Below are 13,011 nucleotides of genomic sequence, written 5' to 3' on the forward strand. Positions count from 1 at the left end.
GGGGGAATGGGTGTACTTGGGGACTTACCAGAATCTGGAAGCTCCCCTTAGGTGGCCCCCAGATATCCCCCATTTCCACACAAATTAAGCAAACGGTAAATACAATATATACACCATGACAAAGTCCAGTTACAGCTACAGGCATTTTTCTAAACGACAAAAAGTTTTAAGCCATATAAAAAAAGCCTGATTATTTTAAATAAATAAAAAATACTTAGTGATCCTGCCAGAAACTTATGAGCTCCTAACTTTGTATTGTAGGCTGACAACACTGCAAGTGATGCCATGAAATTTCAAGTAGTGTGTCAGCCAGTACGTTCACCTAGGAGGGGGAGACATTTGTCTATGCACTTTATATTTTGTAAAGGAGGAAGATGGTTTGTAGGACAGATTGATTTCATATTAGCATTGTTCTTTTATTCACTCATGTTCATTTAGATAGGGGAGGTGGTTTGTAGTTCCTATTTGATTTTACCTGCTTTATCCCAAGTAGGAAGGTGTTCGGGAGGGATCCTTTAAGGGAGTCACACTTCAGCACTTATTATTTAATTTTGAAACATTCATGGGAGTAGGAAGGGGGAGATGTTTTGTAGTACGGAGTGGCCCTTATATGTCAGAAAGGATTCACTCCTTTCACATTGAGCACTGAGCACCATTATCAATTCCCAGTTGGAGAATTACACTAATATTATATTTTGGGAGCAGCACAACACCTTTGTTTCAATAGTGTGTCAGCTATGCCTAAGTTCTTCCCTACTGAACCAAAGAATTTTGTCTAAGCCCAGTCCTATCTGTTCATGTCCAACAGTGCTGCTGCCTTGATACCATAAAACCCGCACAAAGGCTGTTATTATGGAAAGAGTTCTCGTGAGATATAGTCCTGGAATAGTAGAAACTGAACAACAGCACCCTGCAGATCCCTCCTCCCAGCAGCTGCCCCAGCCAAAATTGAACTAGCCATGACATAGACAAATAAAAGCTGTTTTTTACTAGAGGAACAAGTTAAAACATAAGATTCATGTTGGGACATGCTCTAGAAGGGGAGAGTTAGGTATGGGGGGAAGTTGAGATCATGATTATACAAATCCTGAACTTAAAGTAGTGTGAGCACCTGGCTGTGACAGTTTGCGGCTTCACAGCCGGGTGGGCACTGCGCATGCGCGAGAAGCACTATGCGTTGTGAATGGCCCCGTAGTCTTCTGGGACCTGTCACGTGTCCCAGAAGACTACGGGGAGGGAAGACAACTTCTGCTTCTGATGGGCTAGGCGATCGCAGCAAAAGTGGGAGCGGGTACCTGTCAGATTCAGGTACCTGCTCCCCCACCGCTCCCCAAAGATGCCAATCCTTAATGGGAGTGGGGGGACAAAGCATTAAACCCTTTTGGGTGGAACTCCGCTTCAATAATAAAATGCTGTTTTCAATTTGTTTTCTATCACAGTTCTAATAATGTCCTACAGCTTCTTTCAGCTACTTCTTTTCTTTATGCTCTTGGTCCTGCTCATGGTTGAACATCATTGCTCTGGACTGGTTTACTGATAGTGACAACGTTTAAAATGATGATAGCACATTAAAACTCATAGGAGAATTTAGTGATCGGGTTTAACACAGTTAAAGTAGTTCTAAAGATAAACTTATTTTTTTTTACCTTAATGCATTCCCTGCAATAAAATTGTATACCACTTGCTGTGCACTGCCCCCCAATACTTACCTGTATCGATCCAGCAGTGTTCCCAGCTGCATGTGTTCTCTCCCTTTCCCCCCTATTCTCAAAAGATTGGCCCAGAGAAGAATAAGCCATTGGCTCCTGCTGATGTCAGTCAAATCCTGTAAGGGAGCAGGGGGAAGGACAGGCAATGCTGTGTGTGTCTATAGACACTCACAGCCCAGCTCGGGAGTGAGCCCGCAGGTGCACCCCCATAAGAATCGGCTTCCTATGGTGGTGCACTGAGAAGAGGAGAAGCCTAGAGCACCAGCAGGGGACCCAAAAACCTTTGGGGCTGCTCTGTGAAATACTATTGCACAAAGCAGGTAAGTACAACATGTTTGTTATTTTAATAAACAACTGTAAGATTTACAATCACTCTCACTCTTTGAACAGTTGAACAGTGAAAAATAGTTATAAAGTGTATGCATCCAGCATTGGGTTAGCTGCAAATGATCAAAATAAGATCTTTACATAATCACTACCAAATCTCTAGACCTACTTCATCTTGAATGAGGCAACATGACCCGTGCTTGCATGGACTACAGACTTCATTTATCTTATTAAGCTTTTTTTATTCTGGAATGGTGTTATCAGTTGATTTGTACAAGTACCAGCTAACTCACACTTATCTAAGCTTTGGAATTTAATGATTTGTTCAGCCAAAAGAAGACAATTCAATGGCCATTGGAGCCATAGTTATCTCAGCAGAAGCACTAACCTGCAAAATAAGCTCATTTAATCAACAAGTTAGAGCAATAAAATAGTACGAAAGACCTGATTGCCAGTTATCTAGAAAAAACTGTGCATTCATAGCTGCTACAAAAGTTTTGAGTCTCGTCTACATAATTTCCATTTAGACATTCACCTTTAGGGCTCATGTACACTGCAGCTGCTAAACTCACGTTTAGGAGCTGTTCAGTGTTTTTTTCAGCAGCCCCAGAACTCACCCAAATGTCTTCCTATGTGTCCATGTACACATCTTTGTTTACAGTCATTTACAGGCAGTTGAGTTTACAGTCATTTTTTTAACGCAACAAACTTGTGTTCAGACGTTGATGTTATCAGCGTTTCAAACGCAAAACGCTTGTAAATGCAGCAAATCGTGTTTATAAGCGTTTGTGTTTTAAATTTTTTTTATAACTCTTCCAGTTCCCAATGCTGTCCAGAGCCTTTTTTCATCATGAAAAATGCATGCAAAGAGTTTTCATGGTGCTTAGATGGACAAAACACTGAACACAGGATGTTCCTACCAAGCTTGTCACACATTATAAGGACCAATTCACACCTCAGACCTCTCCCACCCTTGGAAACAAAAGATATGTTAATGACCATTGACACCTCAAATTCCTCATGAAGACCCCCTGCCAGGTGGCCTTAATGACTCACTCCACCAGACACCTTTCCCACCATTGGAAACAAAAGAAATGTTAATGAGCAACTCACACCTAGCTAATGTCAACACGTACTGCTGTATCTGCTTCTACTGTCTATATTTCTCTGAAACAGTCTGAAATAGTTAATAATTTACCACTTTTCAGTGCAATCTGGACCTAGCTAATGTCAACACGTACTGCTGTATCTGCTTCTACTGTCTATATTTCTCTGAAACAGTCTGAAATAGTTAATAATTTACCACTTTTCAGTGCAATCTGGGCATTTGGGAGGTTCTCCTGTGCTTATCTTTAAAAAACGCTTCTAAATGCAAATGTGCATAAATGCGTTATGCAAATGCGGCTAAACAGATGTTTTTTAACCTACGTTTTCCAGCAGTCAGTTTCCATTGTTCAGAAATGTCCCGGGTACATGGGGCCTTACAATCAGAAGTTACTAGGTGGCACAACTAGAAAAGCTTATTCCACTAAGGGTCCATTCAGGCTGTTTTGGCACGTTACTTCCTGCGCCTTAACATGCGTTGACAAGTGCCATGCCAATCAACTCATCTTTTATGAGTATGGATGTGTTGCATGTATACAGAGCACCGCACCACAATGCAGATGGTTCAAATCTTTGCACTGCACAAAAACACAAGCTTGTGGTGCTGCCTAGGTACATTGGGTAGCATTCAAAACAAATGGGCATGACCACACGTTGAACTAATACATGATATAAGGTGTCTTGTTGTACTCTACCACAAAGCAGTAGTGGGCCTTATAAATCAGTGCAATGCATGCATTGCACGCATGTGCAATGAGCTACATTATTTGCATAAAACAAATCCAATCTATACCTCTCCACCATGACCAGACCAGTGAAGGAGAAGAAGAAACCGAAGTCCAGGCTTCAGTGTTTCCACAACTTCACTGATGTGACATGCATAAATAAATATCTGGCAACTTGGTGTCTTCCAAAATACAGGTGAAACTCGAAAAATTAGAATAACGTGCAAAAGTTTTATTTCAGTAATGCAACTTAAAAGGTGAAACTAACATATGAGATAGACTCATTACATGCAAAGCAAGATAGTTCAAGCCGTGATTTGTCATAATTGTGATGATTACACAGGTCTGCAAAAAAATTTTTTTCAAGAGCTGTTTTGGTTATTCTACGTAATCTTTATGTGTTTTGGTGCGCTGAATCCGAAAATGACCTCCATTTTGTCATAGGACATCATGTTTCCTGACAATTTAGGTAACTATGTTAAATAAGGCAATATCTCAAAATAAATGGAAATAGACTTATACAATTAAAGTTTTATTACAATTTTTTCATGAAAATCCTTTTTTGAACTGAAATGAGCTCACCTACACACACTAAACTTGATTCTTCTTCCCTGTCAGGCTCCTCTTGGTGCATTTACGCTTGTGAGTAGCATCTGGAATGTCTCTCTGAAGCATCCAACAATAGTCTGCCATCATTGTAATGCTCCATTTTCCCTGGTATCTCCTTTCCATCTCTTTAATGTCTTGGTGGAATCGTTCACCTTGTTCCTCACTCACAGCTCCCAAATTTTCTGGAAAGTATCCAAGGTGGGACAGGAGGAAATGCACTTTCAAACTCATCAGGCAACCTAAAGCTTGAAATGCTTTCAGCATTCGTCCGACGATCTTTTTGTAGTGAGGATCTTTGTTATTGCCTAAAAAGTTCTGTATGACTTCCTTAAATGCAATCCACCCTTCTTTTTGAGGATCCGTCATGGTATTGACAAACTCTTTATCAACTATAAGCCTTCTAATGTCTGATCCGACGAACACACCTTCAATTTTGCCTCCGACAGGCCTGGAAACTTGGTGACCAAGTATTTGAAGCATTCTCCATCTCTTGGAAGTGATTTTACGAATTGCTTCATCAATCCCAATTTTATGTGGAGAGGTTGTAGAAGAACTTTATGGGAAGGTACCAAAGTTTCTCGGAGGACATTTTTTTCACCGACTGTTAGCACCCTCGGCTGCCAACTCTTCTTGGTCCACTGATTTTGTCGGTCTCGACTGTCCCATAGACACAGAAAACAAGGGTATTTGGTATCCCACCCACTGGATTCTTCAGGAAAGATTAACCCCTTCTATCATTAGAAGCACAGACTCAGGGCTGAGGCTTACACATACAGCATGCTGCTGAGTATCCCAGTAGTCAGACATGTCACTCAGAGCAGCACTTGTATTCACCCCGTTTGCAGGGTTGAGGGGCAGAGATTGTTTACCTGCAAATAACAACAAAGGGCCAGAAGAGAACTGGGGAAATGAGAAAATAGAATTCTTTTCCCTAACACTTGCTTCGCTTATGTTTATATTGCTGACCATCAGATTTACAGTGCTATATTTTTTTTTTACATAACTCGGACAACCCCTTTAAGGTTTTTTTGGCATTTTATATCTTAAATGCACTTATGTGAATTAATTAATAGTAATTTGGACTTTAAATTTGGTTAAAAACCCATAATATACAAATATACCAAAAATTAAAAAAAGTTGAAGACAATTTTGCATTTTGTGGCAAATCATGACGTCTAGGAGTTTTTTCAATATTTAATTTGTTTTCAGCACACCAAAATACATGGAAATTAGATGAAAATAATCAAACAGCTTTTTAGTCGCAGACCTGTGTTATGGCTTACAGCTTATGAAAACCCCAAATCCACAATCTCAGAAAATTAGAATATTTTAAAAAAGTGCAATATTCTAGGCTCAAAGTGTCCCACTCTAATCAGCTAATTAAGCCATAACACCAGCAAAGGGTTCCTGAGCGTTTAAATGGTCTTAGTCTGGTTCAGTAGGAATCACAATCATGGGAAAGACTGCTGACCTAAAAGTTGTGCAGAAAACCATCATTGACACCCTCCATAAGGAGGAAAAGCCTCAAAAGGTAATTGCAAAAGAAGTTGGATGTTCCCAAAGTGCTGTATCAAAGCAAATTAAGAGAAAGTTATGTGGAAGAGAAAAGTGTGGAAGAAAAAGGTGTACAAGCAGCAGGGATGACCGCAGCCTGGAGAGGATTGTCAGGAAACGGCCATTCAAAAGTGTTGGGGACTTTCACAAGGAGTGGACTGAGACTGGAGTAAGTGCATCAAGAGCCACCACACACAGACGGATCCTGGACATGGGCTTCAAATGTCGTATTCCTCTTGTCAAGCCGCTCCTGAACAACAACCAACGTCAGAAGTGTCTTACCTGGGCTAAAGAAAAACAGACTTGGTCTGTTGCTCAGTGGTCCAAAGTCCTGATGAGAGCAACTTTTGCATCTCATTTGGAAACCAAGAACCCAGAGTATGGAGGAAGAATGGAGAGGCACACACTGCAAGATGCTTGAAGTCCAGTGTGAAGTTTCCACAGTCTGTGTTGATTTGGGGAGCCATGTCATCTGCTGGTGTTGGTCCACAGTGCTTCATTAAGTCCAGGGTCAACGCAGCTGTCTACCAGGAGATTTTGGAGCACTTCATGCTTCCTTCCGCAGACGAGCTTTATGGGGATGCTGACTTCATTTTCCAGCAGGACTTGGCACCTGCCCACACTGCCAAAAGCACCAAAACCTGGTTCAATGACCGTGGGATTACTGTGCTTGATTGGCCAGCAATCTCGCCTGACCTGAACCCCATAGAGAATCTATGAGGCATTGCCAAGAGAAAGATGAGAGACATGAGACCGAACAATTCAGAAGAGCTGAAGGCCGCTATTGAAGCATCCTGGTCTTCCATAACACCTCAGCAGTGCCACAGGCTGATAGCTTCCATGCCACGCCGCATTGAGGCAGTAATTGCTGCAAAAGGGGTCCAAACCAAGTACTGAGTACATATGCATGCTTATACTTTTCAGAGGTCCGATATTGCTCTATGTACAATCTTTGTTTTATTGATTGCATGTAATATTCTAATTTTTTGAGATTGTGGATTTGGGGTTTTCATGAGCTGTAAGCCATAATCATCACAATTATGACAAATCACGGCTTGAACTATCTTGCTTTGCATGTAATGAGTCAATCTCATATATTAGTTTCACCTTTTAAGTTGCATTACTGAAATAAATTAACTTTTGCACGATATTCTAATTTTTCGAGTTTCACCTGTATGAAATTTTTTTAGCTGCGTCATCATTACAGGATAAAATTAACTAATACGTTTCAGCCATCAGACTTTAGTCATAGCACATTGCGCTGTGACTAAGGCCTTACCTCCAAAATGTATTAGTGTATTTTATCCTGTACTGATGATATAACTAATAAAAATTTCCCTATTTTGGAAGACATCGAGTTGCTGGCTATTCTATTTTATGTTATTTGCTTGCTCTGTCAGTTAGTTCTATGCACAAGGCTCATTTCAACTCTTTGAAATTAATGACTGCTGGAGACATTGGTTATTATACCAATAGTAATGTAAAAAGCTCAGAAATCTAAACGTACTAAAATAGCAGTTATTACTTGATTTGCTCTTGTGCCAATATCTGTTGCCTGAGCCTGAGGGTTTTAAGCAGTATTTACATACCTAGTAGCTGCAGGGTGCAATTTTTTTTATCAGGTGATAGAGAAGAACTTTACAAGTGTTCTGTTTGAACTCAGAATAATACAAGAATATAATAGAAGAGATTTACAGCAATAGCAGTTTAGACCCCATGCTCATGTTAGTAACTTTACATATACCGATGCTATTTATACATTTTGTTCACAGATCCATGTTAGATGATTTATCATAAGAACTGTATCAGTATCTAGAGTTACCAATTCAATGGAGCCAAGTTACGCCAAGACTGTTCAAATTTTTCTCCAAAACACCCGATCCGCAAGTAGATAGTGAAAACGTAGATATTGTATTAACATTTTTTTCTATTTGCTTAGGAGATCTTCTGTCATCCTACACTTTGCTCCTGAGTATTTTCAATAATAGAGTGGGATAAAAAAAATGTATAAAAAAATTTGCTGGCAAATTACCTAAGAATGCGTCTCTCAAGTCATACAATTGCATTGGCTGTGTTTTTAGAAGACTTTTTAAGCATACAGGGGTTTATTTTCTAAAGTAGGGGAGTGCAAAATCAGGCTCACTTCTGCATATAAACCAATCAGATTCTAACTTCAGCTTGTTTAATTAAGCTTTGGCAATAAAACCTGGAAGCTGATTGGTTTCTATGAAGAAGTGAGCCTGATTTTGCACTTTCCAGCTTTAGTAAATAAACCCCACAATGATACAAGGAGGGAGAAATATCCAGAAATAAAATATCCAGGAATAACATTGACATACTGATTGCTAAAAAGCAAAAGTACACAACAGGACTGGTAAGTGGAATTTTTATTTATGAAATGATGGGAGATAATATAATTGGGTTGGTTTACTAAATCTGGAGAGTAAGACCCCAAGCTCTGCATAGAAACCAATCAGCTTCCAGGTTTTTTTTTTCAAAGCTTAAGTTAGAAGCTAATTGGCAACCATGCAGATCTGCACCAGATTTTGCACTCTCCGGTTTTAGTAAATCAACCCCAATGTTTGCAAAACATTACTCTCTGTAAGAATCATTGTTTTACCGCCCGAGTTATAAGCATCTGACTTACATATGACTCGTACGTAAGAACGGAGGCAGCGTGAGGGTACGCCGGTCCTGGAAACCACCAGGCGGCCATCTTGCTGCTCACCGTATGCTGCCATCTACTGTCCAGCGAACCTGTCAGCAATTCCACATCACTGCATGGCCAGTTAACCCTTCCCTATGCTATCCAAAACAAAAATAATTTTTGGGCTGGAGTTAAACTTAAAAAAATTACCTGTTCCAACATACATACAAATTCAATCTAAGAACAAACTTAGGGACTGCCTGTATATGTTATTTGTATACTATACCCCATCACAAACTTTATAGGTAAATTTGGGGTTTATTCATTTTGCAGTAGTTGAGCCTTTTCCATGGCCTTCACATGAAATTTGCACGTCAATATTATTTCTGATTTATTAATTATCCCTTAATAATAAACAAATACAGGCTTAAGTAACAGTATTGTGTTGCAGAGCTGGGGTCTTCTAAACATAGGGCCAGTTTATTGTTCTTCAGGCTTTAGGGGGGCCGGACTTTGGCCAGTAAGAGTAGAAATTCTCCTAGTGTGGGAGCAAACAATGCTTCATCATTTGTGTGAGTTGGAGGAATAGTGCCTCATCATTGGTGTTAGTGGGAAGAATAGTGCCTCATCATCGGTGTCAGTGGGAGGAATAGTGAATGGGATAGTATCCCATCATTGGTGTCAGTTGCATTAATTATACCCCATTGTTGGTGTCAATAATAGTGTCCCAAAGGCCAGATAAAGGCAAGCCAAGGGCCACATCTGGCCCCCGGCTTGCCAGTCAGTTTGGAGACCACTGCTCTAGAGCACGGGTGTCAAACTGGTGGCTCTTCAACTGTTGCCAAACTACAAGTCCCATGAGGCATTGCAAGATTGACAGTTACAAGCATGACTCCCAAAGGCAGAGGCATGATGGAACTTGTAGTTTTGCAACAGCTGGAGGGCCTCCAATTTGACACCCGTGCACTAGAGGTATCATATAGAAAACATATTTGGGCTGATGGTGTTACAATTCATCAGTCTTTTTTGTAATTATAATGCCCCTATGCTAGTGTCATACCATAAGGGGAAACACAGCTAAACCCTACATTTAGTTGCTCAGTTTCTCCACAGTCAAACAACTCAATGCTGTATACATCTTGGTATTCAAAATCAAAAATGGCTAGAGCATTTAATGGCAGTGATATAAATCTTGTCCGCTGTCATCCTCATTCATTATACATGTTGGCATTAAGTCTTGTCCAACAGTACTTTGAAATTCCTTTCTGAACAGTTCAAGAAAGATAAGCTTCTACAATAGCAGAGAATGACACCCAAGGTACAGTTAGAGCAGTACAGCAATATAGGTAAGTCCAAAAGCAACCAGCGACTACAGTAACTTTTTACTATAAATTACCCACAAGAAACTGATGATATTATTAAAACTACTGTATATCCCAATTTTATCATGGATAGTGACTGCAATTTACCCAAATGATTACATAGGTGGTAGAGAAGGAGATAAGATTATTTGTAATTTGTATATTTTGAACTAGTATCATGTTTTCATGCAAACTGTCAAGCTGCAACAGTACTAATTTCTGTAGGGAAACCTTTTGATAGATCACAATATAAACAGAAAACCGGTACAGCAGAAGTGCTTTGAGTGGTATATTACTAAAACTACTGTATATCCCAATTTTATCATGGATAGTGACTGCAATTTACCCAAATGATTACATAGGTGGTAGAGAAGAAGATAAGATTATTTATAATTTGTATATTTTGAACTAGTATCATGTTTTCATGCAAACTGTCTAGCTGCAACAGTACTAATTTCTGTAGGGAAACCTTTTGATAGATCACAATATATACAGAAAACCGGTACAGCAGAAGTGCTTTGAGTGGTATATTACTACATTTCAGTAATCATTTACAGTATAACATGTTTTTTTATACACCAAAATGTATTAACATGGATGTATAGTCAAAACAAAAGTCTGAGCCATGTAAATACCCTGCTTGATTGTAATGACAAATAAGGCTGTGAAAAACCTATGCTGCAAAATAGGGCTCCTGGCATATTGAGATTGGGATACTGATGCTCAGCCAGGGCTGACAAATCAGTGGCAATGCCTGAACAATGGTCTTTCCCATTAGTTCTAACAACATGACCAATGGAAAGTTATAGGCTGCATGAAGTTTTATTGAAGGGATACTGAAGCCCCATTTTCTTAGAGCCAACTCTAAGTAGTTAGTTAAGAAACAGTGCAAATTGTTTCTTTTCTCCTTTGAAGAAGAATCTACTGCTCTGTTTTTCTAGGTCATGGGCAATGCACACTTATACTTGCCTTAACCTTTGATTTAGCAACACCCACCTATCTAGTCCTCTTTTCTCTAGCACTGGCATATGGATGGGCAGTCCTTCCAGTGTCCATGTCCCATCATGATGATGTGGCTACTGATCCTGCACTGTATATGATGACACTGGGTGCAGCAGCAATGACAAGAATGATCAGAAATCAACAAGGAGAGATTCTTCTTGGGACTGGTCAACACAACTGGAACCCGATGGGAATAAAATTGCGTAATTGTGGATTAAAATGATTATAATTGTCTGTTACCCATTTGCAATACTAGATCCTTTCTCACCGAGGTGGGGAGTGGAGATGAATTTAAATTGGTTCTGAATTCTAGCCTAAGCTCTCTTGGTAGTAGATACCAGAAGAAATGTATACTTGTTTTTCCTGCACTCCAGGACTGCAGCACAGTGCTTGAGTAGGCAGTAGCCAGGTCTGTGCTCTTTGACATGGTGATGGGGAAAGTGCACAGATCCCTAAGAAAATGAAATCTTGCAGAAGAATTTTTGGGGGCTTGAGTGCTATATCTAGACAGTCTGGGGCATGGCAAGGTTATAGATTCCTTGAAGAGCCTGCTATCAAGCGAACCTGTTACTGTTCCTAGTCTAGGCAAAGTACAAAACTAGTTTTAAGCAAATGTTTCACAAGGTTATTTACCATTCATTAGCATTGTGAAGCAAGATATTTACAATGGCCAGGATTTAGGGTGTGTGTATAGACCTTCCTAAAACTTAGATCTGCTCCATCACTGTTTTACTAGAAACAAGTAGATTAGCATATTCATAAATAAAATGTAGCTACAATACTAAAAGCAAAGTAGTTAAAAATATTTTCTTCAAAAACACAATTCTTCCTTTATGAAGAAATATTATATTTTACCATAATAATTAGCACAAATTTGCCATATTCTCTCTTACTTTTTCCACACACTATCTCTTAATTTTTCCACAGTTATGCAGATTTATATGTATCTTGTCAAAGACTTTTCAAATTACTTTTAAATTCTTAACTGGTCCACAACCAGACTGTGTATGTTTGACATATCCTGTTATTCTTACTGCAATGGTATTAAATTTGCCAAGACTTGTTTGTAATTAAGTTAAAAAAAGTTATTAAAAAAGTATATATTATTTTATAGCGCTGTTAATTTTATGCAACGCTTTACATACATATTGTACATTCACATCAGTCCCTAACCTTCAAGGAGCGTACAATCTAAGGTGTGTATATATATATATATATATATATATATATATATATCTCAATCAATATATATCTGTACATACCCTTATACCCTTAAAAGAGTGTTGTGTTTCTACAGTATTTTGTAATTGAATCTTCTGCTTAGTCTACAGTCAGAAGGAAAAACAACAGCAAGTCTGCTTTCCAGATTTCTAAACACATCCTACAAAGGAATGCTATACAATATCACACCAAGTTATTTGCTGTTATCTATAGCACATGTAAATATAGAATGAGACACATTATATAGGTTAAAGAGAACTTACTGCTTGCTCAGTTTGCTCTGTGTAAGATGCACAAAATTAGTAAAACAAATCTGGAACAGGTCCTATTCCCATTAAACGCTTACCATTCATGAACAGATCTTTCATTAAAGAAAAGATCTGACACTGACTTTTTTACATTACATTTTTGGGATTTGAAATTCAAATCATGACGTAAACATTTTCCTACCCAGTAAAAGTATGCCTTGATAGGTGTTGTCATACATTGTCAATACATTTATGCTAGGCCACACTGTCAGATTACTGCTAATGAAGCTCAGATTGTTGCTTTTACCAATGGGATACTGTACAACTGGCCCAACGTCTAAAGCAGCGTGATCTCAGAAGCATTCTTACCTTTAATAGAAGCAGAAAATGTTGAAAATATACAAAGGAAAAACAACAAAGTTAACGACATCATCGTTTGGTATCCTCCAGCTCTAAATGTGGCTTAGTTTGTGCCGGTTGTCACTGGGCAGAGGTTCACACAAG

General features: G+C 39.1%; 1 protein-coding gene across 1 annotated transcript in view; it reads right to left on the reverse strand.

Annotated features, from left to right (window-relative positions):
- Positions 1 to 13,011, reverse strand: part of MTTP (microsomal triglyceride transfer protein) — a 107,913-nt gene extending 94,902 nt beyond the window's left edge. Inside the window, exon 1 of the mRNA XM_089680558.1 lies at positions 12,877 to 13,011. Within this exon, the coding sequence (XP_089536684.1) occupies positions 12,877 to 12,940 (64 nt within the window). The 5' untranslated portion in view covers positions 12,941 to 13,011. The remainder of the gene's footprint in view (positions 1 to 12,876) is intronic.

The sequence above is a fragment of the Staurois parvus genome, unplaced genomic scaffold (genome assembly GCF_062004578.1).
Source record: "Staurois parvus isolate SC_StPar_1 unplaced genomic scaffold, SC_StPar_1.0 ptg000244l, whole genome shotgun sequence".
NCBI classification, from domain to species: domain Eukaryota; kingdom Metazoa; phylum Chordata; class Amphibia; order Anura; family Ranidae; genus Staurois; species Staurois parvus.